We start from the raw sequence: 22,019 nt of genomic DNA on the forward strand, positions 1-22,019 counted from the left end.
GCGCGGAATGGCGGTGCCGAAGCGGAGCGTGTCTTTGAGGGGACCCCTGGAGGGGAGAGGCCCCGGCCGGCGGAGACCGCGCCCTTTCCTGGGCGGCATCCGCGGAGAGGCGTCCGCGGCGAGGCGGGAAAGCCTCAAAGCGCGTTGCGTTGCGCGGCTGTCGCGCTTGTATCGCCGACAAAGGCGAGTTCACAATAAAGGCGAGTTCACAATAAAGGCGAGTTCACAATAAAGGCGAGTTCACAATAAAGGCGCCCGTTGCCAGCCCGGGGCGAGCAGCTCTCCGCAGGGCTGCGGCTCCGTGGAAAGACGATGCGCCTGTGCGGCCGCGCAGAGCGGTGTTAAAAAATATAAATAAGGCGACTTAAAAGTGTGGGTGGACGAAGAAAAAGGAGAGGCAAAAGCTAAAGCGGTTCTTGCCCCGCGTTCAGCTTTTATTAGGTGAAGCGTTCGTGGGGGAGATGGGAATACAGAATGCAGCTGCTATGAAAACAATCCTTGGTTTAGCAAATTTTGACTGCATGGAATGCTTTCCTGAGCCTTCCTTGTCGCAGGGTTTGCAAAATAAGAGGAAATTTTCTTCATCAGACAGCAGCAGTGTACAGAAGTCCCTCTGAAATAGTGTGCTGTGCACCATTCGAGCTTTGTTAGATCCTTCCAGTAATTTAATGAATGGGAGCAGGATGAACATTAATGTTAATTCTACAATAAAGTGCCTTTTTCATCACAGAATGCCAGTCTCGACGTGAGCAATGCTTCCGTGCAACCTGCAGGAACGAGTCCTGGTTAGTGGCAGCACGGATGCCCAGCCTAGGAAAAAGATGACATCCTGTAGTTAAAATGAGACTTTTCCTTTTTTTCACACTGATGTCTAGAGACAACATCATAGGGAGGGAGGAGAGAATTTCTGGGAAATGCGTTGTTTAAAAGGAGGAATCATCAAAAAATAGCCTTTACAAAAAAAAAAAAAGGGTAGTGTTTACAGGTGCCGTTCTGTAGTCAAAGCTAATTATGTTGAGAGTGCTGCTGACAGTGAAGATCGATCGTTATCTGCGATAGATTCAGCACAGAAGGTAGATTAACCTGTAAGAACAAATGGCAGTAAGTGTAAAAGCAAGCAAAAAAAACCCCAAAGGCCCAGTTCAGTCTCCTCTTCTGACACTGCTGCTGTTAGGGAAGTTTTCCAAGGGAAAAAGCTCTCCCATAATCCTTACAAAACAAAAGCAATTCTGTGTCAGAAGCAAGGCATAGTCTGGAAGCCTGACCTGTGAACACCATCTATTCAGATTGTAGAAAAGGAAACACACACATCTAGGGTGGTGTCAGGAAGAAAAACGGGATGTTTAAAAAACCCAGTGTGTTTAAAAGTCTCTTTTATTCAGCAAAAGCCAGCATCTTCCCAGAAGATTCAGAGGAAAGAGCTTTCTACTTGAATGACTATATTGGAACAACTCAAATTTGCAGTTAGAACTGATATTTTATGTTGAGGAATATAAATCCATACCTTCTATGGAAGAGATGAGCGTTGCTGTTCGGTTATCAGGCTCAGAGGGGTTTGGTAACTGTAGTTTTCATATGTATGATAATAGCTACATTAAAAACAAAAACAGTGAACTGTATTAGTTTGTAAAAGAACACTCACGTTGGTTTCCTCTAAGGAAGACAGTCTTGAGACAGAACAACATAACCACACCATCAATTCCAGGTTTGCTGAGCCTTGTACTGTTTGCAAGCCTCAACTGAAGATACAAAATTACAAGACTTTGGCAAATATCTCAAGTGTAGAAAGCGCATAAAACTTGGGACTCGACAACAAAGGCAAGGAATGAACATCCACAAGACCACCTTACCCTTGCTTCTGCTTAGAAATAATTTTCCAGACAATGCCTGCCCCCAGGAGAAGCAGAACCCCTGCAGCTGCTGCTCCTGAGAGAGAAAAGCGGGTGTTATTCCCAGTTTTAAAGCATATCAGCACAAAAGACATAACGAGGCACATCTTCAAAGTCAGCAGAGGGAGACGGTGCCGCTGAGGCCACTGCATAACTAAAGATCTGGCCACAAAAATGTTTCTAAGTTGCTTACCTAGGCCTACTGACCCAGACTTGTGTGACGCTGAAGGGAAGAGAAAAAGAAAAATCAGCAAACTATTCTACCAAAATACAGCATTTCTCAATAGTTAATCACTTTATCAATAAAGCTTTTTTTGCCAAGGCCTACAATACAAGTTCTTAAGAACCACACCATTATGTACTTTTTTTTTTTTTTTTAGCTACAGAAAGAAAATTGCATGTTTAAGATGCATTTGCATGTTCCTGTTTGATCTTTGCTTTGGTTTGATTTCACTCACTCAGTTTACAGGCTGGTACAGGAGGGTCCCAGCTGAAGTCCTCTTGGCACTGAATCTGGCTGATGCCTTCCAATGTGTAACCATCATCACATTCAAGAGTGATGTTAGTCCCAGAGCGATAAGTATTTCCTTTTATGGCTTTCTTAACACCTTGAATTTCTGGGAATACACATGCGATCTCTGAAATTAGAAGCAACAAAAAAAAAAAAAAAGGACATTTAATGAGAAGGAATGTAAAATTCGAGAAATACACCTGTGGGTTATTTAAGACGTTGTTCCTGAATTCTTTCTGATTGTAACAAGGAATTCATTCTTATTCCACAGGGTAATTCCTTTTGTTGTAGCTGCAGAAGAGGTTTGGTGTCTCACTCCCACGTGTGAATATTTGTACAGATCACAGATTTGTACTCCACACGGATATGGCAGATGGGAAGTCGTGTGTAGTAGCAGTACCTTGGGAGAAGCCTGCCAGAGAAAGATTTTTCTGATATTGGGCTACCAAAACATTTGGAGAAGAAAGATGTAGCTGGGAAGAATGCAGTGAAGCTTTAGAACTAACTGCCTGTAACTCACTTCTAGTCTGTAGAAGTCCCTTGCCCTTCAAAGATGTCACCAGCCATATTATTTATCAATAATTAATTTATTAATTAGGCCAGCCATCTAAGCTATTTATAGCACTGATTTCAGTGAAGTGAGTTAGTGGCTTTAGTTTAAGTGCCTAATCACCTTTGAAAATCCAAGCCCAAGAATTCTGTAGGAGCAGGTTCTCCATGGAGACCAAAGGGGTAACATTAAGGTGTAACTTTTAACCTTTGTTTCACATCTTTTTTTTTTTTTTAATATTTATTTTTACTTTCACGTGTAATATTTACTAAGGAAACTTCAAAACCACAAGAACGTGGAATGGCAGGGAGAATTTTTCTGTGAGACTGCTTCCTTCAAAGAGCCTCTGACTTATTTACATAAGCCTTTGGTACATTATTTCCTCTCATTGTTATCCAAGAACTTTCCAGCTCTTGAGTCACCGAGGTGGGTGCAACTCCACCGAGGAAGTGCCCTGTGTGGGTGATGAATTTATTCCAGTGAATGTCCAGATTTCCGTGCAGGAACACCCAAACTAGGAATCTTGTGACATTCCAGTTGAGTTTGCCAGAGGCTGACCTTGGCAGTGAGCTACACAGAAGTGCCAAGTCACAGATATAGAGACGTTTTTCCGAGAAAGGCATTGCCAGGCTCACGTGTAATCTATAGACCGTCCATCTGAGGACAACTTCTCTGATATAATCACTTCCTTTATTTCCTGTTAGTGATAACTGCGGAGTGAGAGACACAAAAAGGGAAGGAAAGGGAAGGGGAAAAACTTTCTACTGTTCTGTTAAAAGTAAAAAACTTTTTAAGGAGGAAAGTTACTCTACAATTCAGTCACAGCAACAAGAGCAGAGATGGAAAACATGCAAGAATTAAAATTGCCTTCCATAATTCAGAGTTCTGCCACCATGAATTCCAAAGCATTTGAGCAAACTAAGCACTAACACACCTTTGCACTGAGGAGCAGGCTGGCTCCAGGTTCCTGACACCGTGCAGTTGATGAAAGCGTTCCCAACGAGGGAATAACCAGGATTGCAGCTGTAGGATACAGATGCTCCATAGGAAAAAGTGTCAGAGACGTTGCCTTTGAGCTTCCCGTTGCTGATGTGTGGAGGATGGAAGCACTTCACAACTGGAAAGTCAGGGAGAGACAAACAACAGTGTTGACATGAGGATCCTGATGGACTGCCAGAGAGTAGCTAAGGCACTGTACCTTCGCAGCCTTGATTGTTCCCTTTTAATTTCTTCACCTAGCCTCAGCAACAGATTTTGTAACCCTGTAACTCCATCAGGCTTTGGAAATAGGTATAAACTCGATCTTGTTCTTATGACCTATTCTGTAGTAAATGACTCAGATTTAGTCCTTATACAAACCTTTCCCTAAGGCAAGTCATGTTAAATGTCCTTTCTTCTTAGCTCTCTGCAACAAAAACACACCTTGACAGACTGGAGGAGGATGGCTCCAGGCTCCAGATTGTGTGCAATAGATGGATGCTGTCCCAGTGAGGGAGAAGCTGGGCTCACAGATGGGCTTACACACGTTCCAGGAGTGAAAAACGCTTTTGCTGGGCCATTGAGAGACCCATGAGTGATGTCTGCAGGCTTGGAACAGTGCAGTACTGAAAAGAGCAAAGTGCAGATCGAAACAGGGCATGTACAAGCAAGAGGAGAAACTTGGGGGCACCTGTGGACTCCCATAGGATTGAATCCAACGAGCAGAGCCAGCCCTGCCCAACCCTCTGCGCCCACTTCACCCCACATCATCTGTAAAGTCTATGGCGTCGCGCACGTTTCTTCTGACACAAGGGAACGTTGCCCAGCATCATCTCTCCTGTTATATCAGATGAGTGGTTAGTTCATATCTATAATGGGAATTCCTAACTTGTAAGACCATCTTATTACAACATCCATACAGGTTCCTTGCAGCTGGCCTAAGTTCATTTTTAAGGTGTTCATACGGAGAAACTGAGGCACAAGATACTGCAGCGATAAGAGTGGGAAAAATGGGATACATGGATCTTCAGATCTAAACACTAGACTCTGGATTCGTCTCGCCTCTTAAATGTGTTACAACACACTACCAAGAGGGATAAGGTCAGAAAGGATAGCTGTCTAAGGACATGTAACACATGTTTCCTCTTTCATAGATGGGGAGTGAAGGATCCCATGTGCCCTCAGGCTGGCACTGGGACTTGTGGAGGTCTTTTGGGACATCAGCAGTGTTGCATTCAATTGTAATGATGTCTCCAGGCCTAGAGAGAGGCTCCAATCTGATTGCTTTTCCATTCCAAACTCATATAGCCAACTGTGGACAGTGAGGGTGTAGAGAACCCTTTAGACTGAAATTTGTGCAGGATGGAGAGGAGTGTTTGGCCACAGAGACCTCATTCTTGGCCACAGCGACTTCATTCTTGGCCACAGCGACTTCATTCTTGGCCACAGCGACTTCATTTGTTCTTTATTGGTGGAGTTTGTTGAAGCAACAGCTTGTTTCAGCAAGTCCTTAGGCAAATATCGCTACGATTAATGCATTTAGAAAGTTGAGAAGATTCAGCGAAAAAAGCACAAACACACCTTTGCACCGAGGAAGGGGACGGCTCCAGACTCCGTATGCCGTACAATGAACAGACTTATTCCCAAAGAGGGAGAAGCCGTGTTTGCAGTGGTAGTGCACAAGTGCTCCTACGTCAAAAGTGTCCGAGAAGTGGCTGCTGTGTTCCCCATTAGCAATGCTCGGAGGAGGCAGACACTTCACTGCTGAAAGAGGAGAGGGTGAGAAGGTGACGTTCAATTGTAAAAAAGTATTATTGCCCCTCTTCCCTGCAAAAAGCAGGACAGGTTGGGAGGAGGAGTTAGTGTGTAGTAAATCTTGCCTCTTTTTACACTAGACCTACCTGGCTTTGTTGTGGCGTTGGGGTGATGATAGTGTTCTGCCACTCCATCTAGATGCAGCATTAAGAGTTTAGAATACACATTAGGTTGAGCAAATAAATGCACAAATTTACCTTCATTTGCCATCATCCTGCCTTTACATTTCCAGCAAAAAATTCACTCCTTTCTGATAGTCACTGTCCTGCCATGAAGCTACCAAATTTCTCAGTTTCAGGAAATGAAGACAACGTGGATTATGGATTGCAAGAAGCAGGGGGAGAAAAGTGCAAATCACGCTTTTACTTACAGCATTACCCAAAACCTGGCTCATCTCTTGTGTGAGAAGAGTGGCATAAATAAACGGAAAAATTTCTGGCTTCTCCTTGAAGTAGTTGAAGCAAACAGGAAAAATAAAGCCAACTTTGGCTTCTGTGAGTGGGTAGGAGCAGTCGGGAGGAATCTGCAGGGCTAACAAGTCGGAGTGCTGGCACTCACCCTGCTCACAGACGGGCACGGGTGGATCCCAGGTTCTATCAGCTTGGCACTGGGCTCTGCGATGGCCTCGCAAGGTGAAACCTTCGTGGCACTTAAAGCGAACAGTATCTTTGTATGTGTAGTGATGTTTAAGAACAGATACTCTCCCGTTCCGGATCTGTGGGACTGGACACACCACCTCTGAAAAATAAATTCCTTATGTCAAAGAGGGAGCCATCTGTATGCTTAATTGATGCGTATATAAAGTCCATCCTTAACGTGCCACTGCTCAGAGGAGTTTCACAGGTAATACTTGGAGACTCACAGAAGAATAATTTCAAGAACTGAGGGCTTTTGAGTTCCTTTAGGTACCCTGGGTTTACCACATTATTGTGTATATAAACATAGTTCTGTGCCTGTAAGCAGAATAATGCAAATACATTCCAATAAATACATTAAATGGTGTAGAAATGCCTAAGTGCTGTCAGTCATTCTCATGACTGCTTTACTATACCAAGCTCATGCCATCCAAAGCAATTCCATCGGAAGGAAAGACACCTTGCAATGATCAACCCCTGCAAAACAGCCTTGTGGTTTGGATAGCAGAACAGTATTTGGAAGATCTTAGTTCAATTTTACTCAATATCTCACTCTTCTACCGCAAGACACATTTCGTCTTTAATTTATTATTTATTTTTGTGAAACAAAAGGGATGAATCCCTGCAGGCACCTGACAACTCTTCATTCTGCGTAACTCTGAAAGATCAAAAGCTAGCATCTGGAAGACTTTTAGGAGAAACCAAACAAGCAAACCGAACAAAACAATCTTAGAGGAATATTATGCTTTGAAAGTCTTATTCCTCAAGGCTCTATATATTTTAAGGAAATGCCACTTTTTAATTTTGAGGACTTAATTTGGCAATTCTGGGCCAGATCTAGTGGTGACCTACTTACTCTGACAAATGGGAAGAAGACCACTCCATGCGACATCTGGTCCAAAAATCTCACATCGCCTATGAGGATGTCCAACCAGTCGGTGCCTGGAGTTACAGAGAAAGAATTATCAGTTGATACCAAGTCATTTAACTCGGATTTTGCACTCCCACTCTGATACTACCCCCAGAGGTTTCCTTCTGCAGCCTCCTGATTCTGGCTGGTCACCGAGGTGTTTCTGTTGGTTTGACACAGGGGAACGAAGGACCCCAAGTTCCTTCTTCTTAGATCCAAGAGCAACAGCAGTGATCCCAAATGACCCTGGATTAGATTGGTCAGGTGCTAAATCAGGACTCAGAGCCAAGTGATTTCCAAACTGCTGGAGCCTCCTTGCAGCACGTGCTTGCTTGCCCTCTCGGTGTCTGCTGGGGGCCGTCTGAGAAGGCAGGCTGAAACTGAAGCTTGCAAAGTAATCGGGGAAAAATGAGAGACACTTCTCCCTTTCCCAAGCAGGCAACTATGGCATAACTGGAACCAAAATACAAAAGCTCGGAGCCTTTCCTGTAAGTTTCCCAACACTGACCTCAGAAATGGAGCCAGCAAAGGCAGCGCGGGACTCACCCTTCTTCACACGTGTGGTTCACGGTTGACCCAAAAAGGAGATCTGTCAGAACAACAACTCTGCCATTCTTTGGTGTTTCTGGGTATTTACATTGCTTCCCTGAGAAAGAACAAGGTTGAGTTTAAACTCCTCTCCTGCCGTTTTGTAATGTGCTATAAGAAAGTACCTTAAGGATCTGTCCACGTTCAGACACCAATAAAGATGTGATTTTTAGAAGGCCAATAGCTGCCCAAACTATGTGACTAGTGAAGCCATGTATGAATCATTTTTTTAAGAACTGCTTTAAGAAACCCACAAATGTAGCTTAGACAGTTTTTAACAACCAAGACCAAACGGAGTGAGCTATTCACTTTTGCAGAACGCTAGCGCTTCAGACCACGTGTGGTTTTTGAGGCATGTCAGAGTTGGGGATGCTCCGGGGTGTCTCATGAATCCGGGCTGGCAGCTGTATCGCACAGTGTCCCCAACAGCAAACTCCGTCAGGTTTCTGTATTCCTCAGGGAGCTCCGCAAAGGTTAAGTTGGGAGGTGCACCACAGCCACCTAGCAGGAAAGAAAACGCGGGGACAAATGGAGATGTCAACTGCACAAAGTTGTTTTAAAATGTATATCGGGTACACATAGATAATAGTTTACAAGCAAAACTGAAAACCAAGAGGAAGGACTGAAGGATTCAAGATTTTGGAAGGAGTAAGGGAAAGGACGAGTCCTAAAAGCTTTCAATGGCAGAAGCTCCTGGACTATCCACAACTCCTGTCTTGAAACCACGGTGTACCTGCACAGCGAGGAGGAGGAAGGCTCCAGTTCCCAGAGTCGGTGCAGTAAATGGATGCCTCTCCCAGGAGGCTATAGCCAGGCTCACAGCTGTAATTTACAGCCATCCCAGTAGTGAAAACATCCAAGTCCTGACTGTTGTGATTTCCTTTGTCGATGTTTGGAGGTGGAGGACAGTGCAGCACTAAAGAGAGGACAAAACAAAATATTTGAAAAAAGGGCATGGACAGGGTAACGTGCAGGAAGGATGGATGCACAAAGCCACCAAAGTGAACACAGCTCCTGCATGTGCTGGAAGCACGCCTGGACCCATGGGTGTCAATGGACACGCCGTTCCCCCCCAGCCCATCCCAGTTCTGCAGGTTGGCAGGTTTGCCCGCTCCAGGATCAGCCATGCACAGGACGGATGCTCAGGCAGCCATGGGTGCCCGGGGAGCCACGGCAGCAGCCAGCCCCACCTGCGCAGCGTGGGTACGGGAGGCTCCAGTTCCCGGAGGCTGTGCACGAGACGGAGGGGTCTCCGAGCAGGGAGAAGCCGGGCTGGCAGCTGTAGCTGACGGACATGCCGCTGGTGAAGTTTGCCCCGAGCTCCGCGCTGTGCGTGGCGTGGGCGATGACGGGAGGTGGAGGACATGGCAGCACTAACGGGGCAGGAGCAGAGAACGGTGTTTGAGTGATTTTGCACAAGGAAGGAGCGATTGTAACGTGACAAACAACTGTCACAGCTGAAGTGCTGTGACTGAGGCAGAGAGCACGACCCCAGGGACCCTCCAGCACAAGGATGGCCCGAAGCATCCTCCTCCTAAACCCAGTGGTGCCCGCGCTCACCTGGCTCGCAGGCGGGGACCGCGGGCGCCCAGTGGCCATCAGGCTGGCACTTGGCTGCCCGGCTGCCCCGCAGCATGTAGCCCGGGCGGCACTGGAAGGTGACATTGGCCCCAGGATGGTACACAGCGCTCTGTCCGTCGGCCACGTCTCCGTTCTGGATGCTGGGGCTTTTGCAGGTGATCACTGGAAGTACAAAGCAGCAGAGCGTGGGCTGGGGAAGCAGCTGCCAGAGCTGGAGGTTCCCCCTTTGGTTTTGTGAGGTCAAATTGAGGAAAGCGTGTGCCCACGATGCTCTCCAGCATTCTCAGCTCACCTTCACAGCGGGGATACGGGATGCTCCAGGTTCCAGATTTCAAACAAGAAACTGTTGTTTTCCCAGTGAGGACGTACCCTGGGTCACAGTAGTACTTCACTGACATTCCAGGGATGAACACTTTCACACCCTTCTTCTCAAGATGGCCATTTTTGATATTTGGAGGGGAAGGACACTGTGGCACTACAAGGAAGAGGAAAAATCATAATTGGTGAACAGCTGGTACCACAAACACCCACTGTAGGGTAACGCTGCCTTTTCACTTCTTTCTTTCCCATTAACTTTTCCCAAACAGCTAGAGATGTCAATGTGTGAAGTATGTTTCCATCCTACCCTCACTCATCTTCCTGCCTTCATTTTTTCCTAGCTTATTGGCATCGGGGATGATCATTTCTCACTATATAGCTGTTTACAGGGGTTAGTTTCCATCTGTGGCCCTAACAAGCTTGCTCTGTCCTTTCCGTGGTTGTGAAGAAGATCAGACTGCAGCCTGGCTCTCCCTCTCTCTGTGGATTCATTTAAGGAGGTGAAAGCCCGACATAACAAGGGTCTGGATGGGGATTATGAAGATGGGAGGACACATATTGCACGTTTTTCCTTTCCAGCCCTGGAGGGTGGCCCTTAGGATCCCTTCACCTCCAAGGTGGGGCAGTTGCACCGTGCCAGGTGCACTCCCACAGCGGTTCAGAAGAAATCACCTCCCACCCACCACCTCAGGGACTCTTACTCTTTTCACAGATGGGGACAGGAGGGTCCCATACGCCCCCAAACTGGCACTGAGACTCTGGAGAGCCCTTCAAGGCGTAACCAAAATCACATTCGAAGACAACGATGTCTGTGAGTCTGTACACAGTCTCCAGCCCGGTCGTTCTTCCGTTCTCAATCTCTGGTCTTTTGCAGCCGGTTGCTGGAAGTGAAGAGCACGAGGCACCGCTTGGGATGTGGAGCCCATCCTGGGTGCGGAGGAGCACTGACCAGGGACAGTACCTGCTGCTGAACCTCGTCTACTGTAACTTATTCTTACACAAAATATCATTATTGAACTGCACTTGAGAGTTTGTCATTACTGGGGGACACAAAGGTGAACCCCAGAGGCAGGTGGGGCTCCTTCCACCAGTGGGACCTTTGGCCTCTGCATCTCGCTGGTGAGATGCATCACATCTTCTGCAGTGATTAGGTGGAGAGTCAAGAAGGAAGAAAGGACCTGGGAAAAGATAAGAGAAGCCAACACAAACACACCTTCACATCGGAGCCGGGGCCGGCTCCATGTTCCGCCGGCGGTGCAGGTGATGGAGGCGTTGCCGATGAGGGAGTAGCCGTCCCTGCAGACGTACTGCACGGCCGAGCCTGGAGGGAAGGTGTCGGAGGGCTGGCCGCTGTGCTTCCCGTTGGCGATGCCCGGAGGGGGAGGACACATCACCTCTGGTCAGGAGAAGGAAAGACAGATAAGAACCACAGACATGGCAAGAAAAAAAAAATTAAAAATCCAGCCTTCAAAACCCAAAGGAGGAAGACAATGAATTCCATTAACTCCTTTGAATAAATATCTGTCATGTTAGCTGTCTTCCTATCGGTGCGTGCTGCCACCGTCATTCCTTCTGTCGCTCCCAACCGACGGGCGCCCGTGCCCCGCGGAGCCCTACCTCCGCACCGCGGCGGCGGCCCGCTCCACGCGCCGTGCTGCCCGTCCGCCGTGGTGCAGACGATGGAGGGCTCCCCAGCCAGCGCGTGGCCGGCGTCGCACGTGTAGGTGACCACGTCCGCGTAGGAGAAGGTGTCCGTGGCGTGGCCGCTGTGTCTCCCGTGGGGGATGTCCGGGGGCGGGTCGCAGGTGATACCTGCGGGCAGGTACCAGGTGGGTTTTAGCATCGGCGCTGCAGCAGCACGCGGGGTCTGCAGGGCACATGCGCTTCCCAGGAGGGCAAACCACGGGATGAACCTGTCTCAGCGGTGATGCCCTCTGGATACAACGAACCAAATTATCCAGTGACAATCCTTGTATGGAAAGAAAATCACATGTGAGAAGGAAAACCTGTGCCCTCCTGTGAGTCACTCCCTTGCTGCCTGTGTCCGGAGGTGGTGGGACAATTCTTACCTCCCTTTCCATAAGCATTGGTGACACATGCAGAGGGAGACTGGTATTCCTACACATGACCAGTGAGAAATACCTATCCCAGTAACAGGGAGTTTAAAATATTAAACTTTAAAATATCCCAGTTTGGACCAGAATAAATAAAAGACCTTTGGAAACATTTTCAGAAGCGTATGGAACAAAACAAAATGAAAAGAAACATGGAATATTTTACATGTACAGTGACTTAAGAAATCTTTTGCAATAAAATCTTTGTCTTGAAAGATGTGCCACTTTCTCTTGAAAGCCATTGCCAAGGATGTTTTGCCTACTTACGCTGGCAGACAGGGGCATCTCCACTCCATGAGACACGTGTGCCAGAGAGCTCGCATGTCCTCTGAGATCCTCCAACCAACTTGTACCTGGGGTCACACGGAAGGATTTATTAGTTTACATTGAGAGACTTGAGTTTTCTTAACAACCTTCGTTAAGTGGCAGCCGAGACTTCTGACTTGGGAACTGGGTTCCTTCTTGCAAAGCTGAAAAGTTGCTTCGCTCTCACTTGGCAGCAGAATTCAGCCAGTTGCAAGACTCACCCTTCGTCACACGTGTAATTCACTTTGGACCCGAAGAGGAGGTCCGTCAGGACAACAGCTCTGCCGTTCTCTGGATCCTCTGGATTCACACATTGTTTCCCTGGAAGGGAACGCCAGCCACTGTGAGCCCTCGCCTGCTCACTCCCACCCCACCCAGGGCTGCTGACACAGAGTGTGGACCACATAAAATAAAGAAACCCCTAAAGCCAGAAAAATGTGAAAATCCAGCCAAGCCTGACTCTTTAGGTTTTCCAGCACTTGCAGGACATACTTTTACAGAACTCCAGCGCCACAGACCACGTCTGATTCCCGAGGCATGTGATGGTCCGGGACATGCCCAGGTGCTGGGCGTACCCAGGGCGACACACGTATTCCACCGTCCTCCCCACGGGAAAGACGCTCTGGTTGCCGTACGGCTCCTTCGGCTCAGCAAACGCCAGTCTGGCAGGTGCATTGCAGCCGGCTACGAAGAAAGATAAGCCAGCCCGGTTGTTAAAGGAGTCAAGAAGAAGCAAATTTGGGAGAGCAGGGGGAAGGGTAACGTTCAGAGCACGGGTTGGACACTTGCCCTGCTCGCAGACTGGCAGGGGTGGCTCCCAGGTGTTATTTAGTTGGCACTGTACCACTCCGTGGCCACGGATAACGTAGCCTGGCTCGCACTCAAAAGCGACAGTGTCCTTGTGTGTGTAGGCATTCCGAGGAGGAGACACTATTCTCCCATTCTGGACCTGCGGGACAGGACATCTCGCCTCTGGAAAAGAAGTGCAGGTCCTCAGGACAGGCTCTTAGGCAGCGTGCGGAGCTGTGCAACCACCACTTAAGTTTGCAATCCCTTTTAAGACACAAGCCTGAAAATAATTTGCCCATAGATGGTGCACTGCCTGCGCCCAGCGATGCCAAACACTGCGGGAGAGACCCAAGCTGAAAGGTGAGGCTGGGGATGCTGGAGGCAGCAGGTGGTCCTCCATCCCCCTCCCCTCTGCTGCAAACCAGCCCTTGCAGATCCTGCCCCAGCAGGCACTCGGGCAAGACGTGTGGTTGACTGGAGGTGTCCTGGTCTTTCCGAATCTGAAGCAGTAGGGCCAGGAGGATTGCACCTGAGTGTTTGCACATGCACACGCAGCCCTACCTCCACACTGGGGCGGGGGGCCGCTCCACACGCCGTTTTTCCCATCGTGGGTGGTGCAGTAGATGGAGGGCTCTCCGTGGAGCGGGTGCCCGGGGTTGCAGGTGTATGTTACAGATGTGCCAAAGTGGAATTCATCCAGCAGCCTGCCCGTGTGCTTCCCATTGGGAATGTCTGGGGGTGGCTCACAGGGGATACCTGCAGAGATGCAGAACAAGGCTTCCAAATTCAACAGCAGCACCAAAGTATTTTAAATTCCTCAGTCTGTGGCACATAAACACTTGTCCTAGAGATGGAGTAACTGCAATGGAGTGACCTTCTAGTTGAGGCCTTGTAGGCAATTGAATCTCATCTCCCTGGCCAGCTGTTTCTGTGATAGTTAGAAAGCAGACCAATAAGACATACCTCTGAGGAGGAAACACCTACATGCTTTGTCTTTTTTACTGTTTCAGAAATAAAAAAGCAAATATTTCCTTTGTATTGTAAAATCGTGATTTTGCAGCTGCAGACAGCGCAAAGGCACACACAGGCAGAAATTTGTGTGTGTCATAGAATCACAGAATACCAGGTTGGAAGGGACCTCAAGGGTCATCTGGTCCAACCTTTCTTGGCAAAAGCACGGTTTAGACAAGACGGCCCAGCACCCTGTCCAGCTGAGTCTCCAATGTTGGGGAATCCACCACTTCCCTGGGGAGATTACTCCAAGGGCTGATTGTTCTTACGGTGAAAAATTTTCCTCTTGTGTCCAATCAGCATCTCCCCAGGAGTAACTTGTACACATTACCCCTCTTCTTTTCCATGTGAGTCTTTGTAAAAAGGGAGTCTCCATCTTCTTTGTAGCCACCCTTTAAATACCGGAACATGGTCATAAGGTCTCCCCTGAGCCCGTTTTCTGAAGGCTGAGCAAACCTCGTTCTCTTCAGGTTAATATGTACCTGGAGAACCTGTAAAATGCTGTAAAATCCCAGAATGTCCCAGTAGATGTTTCTTACTCATACGAAACTGTCACCTAATCAGCAACAGTACTTAATGAGCAGAGGAGCACCCAGGTGTGATCACCAAGGTGCGGCACGGCAGCGCTGTGGGTACGCAGCAGTTATCCGTGCCCGTGGTGAGCGGGAGAGCCCGCGGATTGGGACCTTGGGATTCCACTTCTGGCCCTCCCACAGTGCTCTGCCTCGTCTTAGGGTTGTGCCTTGGCCTCTCGCTGTCTAACAAGAGCAACCCTTAAGCTTTTCAGCTTAATATTTTCCCTTCCTGTCTTGTAATGGGTTCCTGATGTCAGTCGTGGACAGGATGCCCAAGTACTGCTGAAAAAGCTCCAGCTGAGACGTTGCTTTCTATAATCCATTAAGCTTTGAGATCTTGCATCTTTTCCCAGAAAATTTTCTTATAACATCAAAACCTGGTATTTTTCATGCCCTTAGAGCAGAGAAATTCTCCGTGAAGGCTTTGATTGGAAAGATTTGGCAGTCTCTGCTGGAAAACATTTACGGGGTCCATGCAATACCCACCCCCCCGAGCTGTAAGCTACTTACGCTGACAAGTGGGAACGTCTCCACTCCATGCAACACGTCCACCAGAGATCTCACATCGTCTGCTGGATTGTCCAACTAACCTGTGCCTGGTGTTAAAAGGATTGAACGTTCATCCCAAGTTATTTCAGTCTGAGTCACTACCTCCTCCTGACCGCCTCGGACGGTGCGAGCAGTGGTCCTGAGGGAGAAGTTCCCTTCCTAGCCCTATTCCAGTTTCACAGTATGTACATGTATACGTCAAATAGCAAACACCTTATGTGTTCTACAGGTACAGAACTCTATACAGTGGCTTCTGCGTAGAATCCATTTATTGGGAGTGAAGGAATAGGTGGAAAAAAGGGAGATGTCCTCAATACACCTCTCCTTGCTGTTTTAAGCAGTAGCCAAAACCAGGACTTACCCTTCTTCACAGCTGTAGCGCACTGTTGACCCAAACAGCAGATCTGTTAGGAAAATAATTTTCCCATTCTCAGGTTCACCAGGATGATTGCATTGTTTCCCTGGGGGAGGAAAAATCCTCATTTTAGGCTTCTGTCTGTCTACACCACGGTACAACAGATGCAACTATTACTCCAGTAATCTGACCACATTTCCAGTTACCCCCAAAACAGGTTTCGAATAACATAAAGTTACATGGCTTTACTAGTCACATATTATTTGAACAGCAGAATAACGTTTGGGTTTTGCAGCATGGACAGAACCTAGCACCTATTCCTGCTTCAACAACGGACACCAAATCAAGGAGCTATTCACTTTTACAGAACTCTAGTGCTTCTGACCACACTCCGCTCTCAAGGCATGTGATAGTAGGTGACATTCCTGGGTGTTTAGCATATCCAGGTCGGCAAGTGTATTGCACAGTCTTCCCAACAGAAAAATCAATCTCATTTTTATGCCTCTCATTTAGCTCAGCAAAGTGTAACCTTGGAGGAGCACCACAACCACCTATTGAGAAAGAAAACAGATGTGAGGATCAGGCAGGGCAGGTGTGCTGGGTGCCAGCACAGAAAGAACACTGTTATGAGGAAAGGCGTTTGGTTTGCCTTGCAAAATTGCTAATTTTGATTAATATAACCATTGTTAAACAAACACAATATATTTTCCCAAAGGATTCCAGAGGATTAGGTTCTTATTCCCAGGATATACTTAAATCCTTCACTTGCAGGGTTTAACTACATTTTTTAAGCAGGTTTAGGGGACATAAAATAGTAGCATACCCCAAGGCAGCTATGTCACCATTTACCTGGAAATTCAGGCCTGTTTGAGAGCTCCTGGTAGTGGTACTGTCTGTCGCAGGTGGGCACAGGAGGGTCCCAGCTGCCATCCTCCTGGCAGAAGACTTCAGCACTGCCTTGCAGGCGGTGACCGTCGTGGCACTGAAATGTCACCGTTTGCCCAGGTGCAGAGATCAGCCCTTCACCATCCACTCGCCTTCCATTCTCTATGTCTGGATTTATGCAGACAGTTTCTGCAAACGATGGCGTGCCAAAGTGGTGTGCAAAAGAAGTCGGAACAGAATGAAACACAAAACCCACAGGCTGTTAATGCTGCAGCAGCAAAACCTACATGACATCTACATAAACCTCCCCAGCTCCCCCTTTGCAACAGAAGGGCTTGAAATTAATTTATATCGTGCAACACTGCATGGGATTAACCTTCTCTGAGGATGTGGCTGCAGCGGTGAGGGTCTCCCCTGTGCTCCTTCTCCCCCGAGGGCACAGACCCCAGACCCACCTTCACAGCGAGGGCCGGGCCGGCTCCAGTTCCCCGACACTCTGCAAAACACAGCGGCGTTTCCAACCAGGTAGTAGCCGGGATGGCAGGTGTACGTTACAGACATTCCCATGGTGAAAAAGGCTTTGCCCTGGCCGTTGTGATGTCCATTGCGGACCCCTGGAGGCATGGGGCACGGGCGGACTGCAAGAGGGAGACAGGGTCTAACTCAGTGAGAGAACAGCGTGCGCGGTGTGATGCTGCGTTGATGGTTAAAGCCCATCGCAGGAACGGCTCCGCCTGCACACGCTGCTCCTGCCTGCAAGGAGCACCCTGGGCAGGGCTGCCCGCGGGGGAGCAGCGGGCACCAGTGCTCACCCCTCTCGCAGATGAGCACCGGTGGGTCCCAGATCCCCCCCGGCTGGCACTGAGCCTCGTAGGTGTCTTCTGCGGCGTAACCGGCGTCACAGGCAAAGTGAAGAGTCTCTCCAGCTTTGTAGGTGCTCTGCAGCCCGTGGACCCTCCCGTTCTGCACCTCGGGTGTCTCACATCCGATTGCTGCGGGGAACGTGGACAGCATCCTTTAAACTTTGGTGCAAGGGCCAGATCCTGCACACGAGCCCCCTCCCTTCTCATCACTGCCACAAACCCGTTGCACAGTTCTTGCAACCAGGACACCCAGTGTCCTTTCTGCCAGCCCCACACCTCGCGGTGATGCACCCACCCACCTTCACAGCGGGGCAGGGGTCTGCTCCACAGCCCTTTCTCCGTGCAGTTGATGGACATGTTCCCCACCAGCTGGTAGCCATCCTTGCAGCCGTAGTACACGGTCACCCCCTGGGAAAATTTGTCCAAGGACTGCCCGCTGTGCAGCCCGTTGGCGATGTTTGGTGGCCGAGGACACATCAGCTCTGGAGAAGGAGGAGAAAAGCCCATGGGGAGGCAATGCCTGAGGGACAGCTCAACCCAAACCTCCTGCATGTCAGACGTGGGGGAAGGCGAAGTAGGAGGGGAGAGGGCTTGCACCCCGAGTTTAAACAGCCAGCCTTTGTGTGCCCCATCTCTCCTCTGACTTTTCTGGACAAAGAAGGTTGAATTGATTCACAAAAATCCATCCTGTCTACCCCTGAAGGCTGTCAGGCCCCGTGCCTGATCCCCAGCACCGTCACCAGCCGGCTCTCCATGGGTTTGCTGCAGCTGGGCTGCTGCCGGAGCGCTGGGAGGAGGATGCTGGTGCTGGAGACCCATTTGCACTTGGTCTCACCTTAAGTGATGTGCCAGTTCCTGAGCATACCCTGTGGGATCACCAGCACCCAGCCCCAGCATGAGAGGTATGGCATGTACAGCCACGACACAGGAATACCGAGCTCCGGATTCACGGATATCGGCTCATTCTTTACATATTATAAAACTGCGTATTTCGTGAAACAGCAATTGAACCCCTCAGTGAAGGGCTCAGTGACAACGGTGAGGGTCTCCCCTGTGCTCAGAGCCGCACTATGAGCTTCTCCCCCGAGGGCACAGACCCCAGACCCACCTTCACAGCGAGGGCTGGGCCGGCTCCAGTTCCCCGACACTCTGCAAAACACAGCGGCGTTTTCAACCAGGTAGTAGCCGGGATGGCAGGTGTACGTTACAGACATTCCCATGGTGAAAAACGCTTTGCCCTGGCCGTTGTGATGTCCATGGGTGATCTCCGGAGGCATGGGGCACGGGCGGACTGCAAGAGGGAAGCAGAAAGCCTAACTCAGCGAGAGAGCGGCGTGATGCTGCGTTGATGGTTAAAGCCCATCGCAGGAACGACTCCGCCTGCACACGCTGCTCCTGCCTGCAAGGAGCACCCTGGGCAGGGCTGCCCGCGGGGGAGCAGCGGGCACCAGTGCTCACCCCTCTCGCAGATGAGCGCCGGCGGGTTCCAGATCCCCCCCGGCTGGCACTGAGCCTCGTAGCTCTCATCTGCGGCATAACCGGCGTCACAGGCAAAGCGAAGAGTCTCTCCAGCTTTGTAGGTGCTCTGCAGCCCGTGGACCCTCCCGTTCTGCACCTCGGGTGTCTCACATCCGATTGCTGCGGGGAACGTGGACAGCATCCTTTAAACTTTGGTGCAAGGGCCAGATCCTGCACGTGAGCCCCCTCCCTTCTCATCACTGCCACAAACCCGTTGCACGGTTCTTGCAACCAGGACACCCAGTGTCCTTTCTGCCAGCCCCACACCTCGCGGTGATGTACCCACCCACCTTCACAGCGGGGCAGGGGTCTGCTCCACAGCCCCTTCTCCGTGCAGTTGATGGACACGTTCCCCACCAGCTGGTAGCCATCCTTGCAGCCGTAGTACACGGTCACCCCCTGGGAGAATTTGTCCAAGGACTGCCCACTGTGCAGCCCATTGGCGATGTTTGGTGGCCGAGAACATGTCACCTCTGGAGAAGGAAGAGAAATTGCCCTGTGAGTCAGCTGTTGACCATTTTGTGTGCCACTGAGGCTGTTCGGATAATGTCAGGGCCATCTCCTGAATTCTCCTCAGTCTTTGTTCCATTTGCTGGACCAAAGTACCGGTTCACAAAAGGTACAGCAGCACCAAGTTTACAATCACACTGCAGCTGGAGGAAATGACTAATAATAAGGACAGTCCCGAGAGGAGAACTCAGAAGCACATCATGGGCTTTGGCAGAAGATGCCCATGGACACAGAAGCAGCAAGAGCAGCGAGAAGCTGTGATTACTTCCCATTCCAGGAGGAAGATGAAAACATCCCACATGTGGCCAGAAGCAGAGTCACAGAAATCCCCCCGGGCAGCAGATCCTGCCCTCCCGAGGCTGTCCTGCCGCTCCTGAGCTGCTGGGGAGGTTGCAGCCTCCTGCTGCACAGCAGCTCAGTCCCAGGGTTAACTCCTTCCCTTCCCTCTCGGAGCCCAAGACGGGGCAGGCTGCCCGTGTCCAGCTCCTTCCTTCTGAGCCATTCCTGTCTCTCTGAGAGCCAAGCTGGCAGCGCTTTGGTTCGAGAAGAGAAGCCAGGAGGGCAGATGCATCCCAGCTTTGCTTTCCCACCAAATTTGGGAGGACAGAGAGGGAGCTTCCCCCGCCGCTGCCACGCTCGCACCACGCGCTGGGACACTTGCCCTTTTTGCACGCTGGCAGAGGTGGGCTCCATCTGAAGCCAGCTTGGCAGGTGCTCGTGCGGGAGCCCTGCAAGGTGTACCCTGTGTTGCACACGAAGCTCACGGTGTCCCCGATCCTGTAGAAATAGTGACCCGTGGGTATTGTCTTCCCATACCGGATGCGTGGCGCCAGGCATCGGGTAACTGGAAAAGGGAGAGAAATAAAAGGTTTTTTTCCTACATGGTTCTCAAGCTGGTCCTGCCAGTGACAGCTGCCATGCCCACGCAGCCTGTCGATCCCTGAGCGGTGGGACGTGGCAGAGACTGCATGATCTGGAATACTCCATCAGCCAGTTTGGCCCTAGATCATAAGTCCAAGTTCAAATCTTAAGGGGAGTTGGGGGCCCTTTGTCCCGGCCATGCTCTCCCCAAGCCTGTTGTGCTCCTGCACGCTGGCAAGAACATGGGAAGCTGAAAAGTCCTTGAGGTCCCAGTGCCAACTATAACCATCAGTGCACTATCAACATCCTTCTCAGAACGAATCCCAGACTAAAACCAAAACACAGAGCTCTTCTAGCTGCTAAAAATAACTAACGCTGTCCCAACTGAAACCAGGACAACTACCAAAACCACTTCTCAAACCTTGCCAGGGCAGCCAGGGCACAGCACCTTGCGCTTGCAAGACAGGAGGGGATAGACCAAAGCACACTGCAGAGATAGAGCCAAGGTTCTGTAGGTTTTGGCTATCCTTTCCCAAATGAGGGGCCACCTCAGGCTACCTGCCAGGCTTTCGTGCCCTGCGGGCTTTCAGACCCAACATGGCAAACAGCTCGGTCTTGTTTGCCATTTTACTCTCCTGCCTCATCCCAACGCATTTCTGTTTATCGCAGCAAGTTTCAACTTGACGGAGCTCAAACAAGACCTGTTATTGGAACAGGCTCCTCGTCTCGCTGCCGTGAGGTGCCGTATCCATGACCAACTTTGCTGCGACTGTTTAAACACGTAGGTCAAACCCCTTCTTACGAGAAGCTGGGCACGTTGCGAAAGACTCTCCGTAGCCTCCCGCAGCGAGGTTATAGCTCCTTTTCCCCCGGCCGCTGAAGGCACGAGGTGGCCCTGGTGCTCTCCCAGAGGGTCTTTATCATTAGCAGAAGAGCTCCAAGCTCTGTGATGCTCAGGGTCTGGTGTGCCGAGGTCCACCTGGGACCAGCACAGGGCTCCTGTCTGCCTCCGCAGGCAAAAGCAAAAGGATCAGTGAGGAGAGGAGAAGGGATGAGGCAGAGGAGGGCCATGGGAGGAAGGGCACCCAGAGGAGCATACCCGCCAGTCTCCCTTACCTTGAGCCTCAGCTGTGGTGGCCAGGAGCAAAGCAGAGCTGCCCAGGAGGCGGAGGGCGAAGGCGAGCACCATGCTCCGGTCCCTGGCGCAGACTGCGGCTGCTGGGGGGCCGTGGGAAGATATGGGCACTCCAGTTCCCCCTGCCACCCCCCACCTGCGGAAGGAGCCGCAGCTGCGGGGCTTCCCAGGGCCGCGGGACAGGAACCCGTGGGCACGGGGCAGGCGCAGCCACCACCCCAGGGGATGAAGGTCCCACACGCTGCTTCTGCTGCTAATTTTGGCTCCCGGTGCAGAGGAGGATGGGCCCCCTGGGACCCACTGCATGGCCCACGGGCATCTGTGAAAGAAGGGTGGGTGCAGGCACAGAGGTGCCCTCAGCCAAACCATGCCCTCAGTGAAGAGCATCCTCAGTGAGGGGTAGTGGCCTGGGCTTTGTCCCGAATCCCCAGCCCTTCCCATGAAGCAGCTGAAGGGCCAGGGCTCACCTGCCTGGCTATCGGAAGGACAGAGCGTGGCATTCCATCCTCCTGCACACCCTGGACCGGTGGCGGGTGGGGACACGTCTGTCCCCTGGGGCCACGGGTGCTCAGGCCAGGAGGCACAGTATGCAGCTGCGGTCCCGAATCCTCCCGAGCCGACCCTGGCTGCTGTAGGACTCATCCCATCTGGTGTCATCCCTCGCTGCTGCCTGGAAGAATATAAATCCACAGACTGGACTTCTTGGTGCCGGAGCAGCCGCAGCACCCTCCAGCTCCCCACCCGCAGAGCAGAGATGCTTTCTAAGCCTAAAA

General features: G+C 50.4%; 1 protein-coding gene across 1 annotated transcript; it reads right to left on the reverse strand.

Moving 5' to 3' along the window:
- Window positions 1-462: 462 nt before the first annotated feature.
- LOC104384484 (complement receptor type 1) lies at window positions 463-21,300 on the reverse strand. The gene is given in 33 exon segments (XM_086627118.1): window positions 463-767; window positions 1,505-1,589; window positions 1,851-1,926; window positions 2,083-2,112; window positions 2,348-2,527; window positions 3,885-4,067; window positions 4,373-4,465; window positions 4,468-4,559; window positions 5,077-5,267; window positions 5,508-5,692; window positions 6,122-6,481; window positions 7,235-7,320; window positions 7,835-7,946; window positions 8,610-8,792; window positions 9,067-9,249; window positions 9,437-9,619; window positions 9,750-9,932; window positions 10,477-10,656; window positions 10,989-11,171; window positions 11,393-11,587; window positions 12,157-12,242; window positions 12,417-12,516; window positions 12,688-12,879; window positions 13,546-13,740; window positions 16,324-16,548; window positions 16,815-16,997; window positions 17,172-17,351; window positions 17,522-17,704; window positions 18,331-18,513; window positions 18,681-18,860; window positions 19,031-19,213; window positions 19,912-20,094; window positions 21,228-21,300. Coding segments are annotated over 32 exon segments (5,106 nt in total). The 3' UTR covers window positions 463-767; window positions 1,505-1,507.
- Between the last annotated feature and the right edge of the window lie 719 nt (window positions 21,301-22,019).

The sequence above is a fragment of the Tauraco erythrolophus genome, chromosome 27, assembly GCF_009769465.1.
Source record: "Tauraco erythrolophus isolate bTauEry1 chromosome 27, bTauEry1.pri, whole genome shotgun sequence".
Classification (NCBI taxonomy): domain Eukaryota; kingdom Metazoa; phylum Chordata; class Aves; order Musophagiformes; family Musophagidae; genus Tauraco; species Tauraco erythrolophus.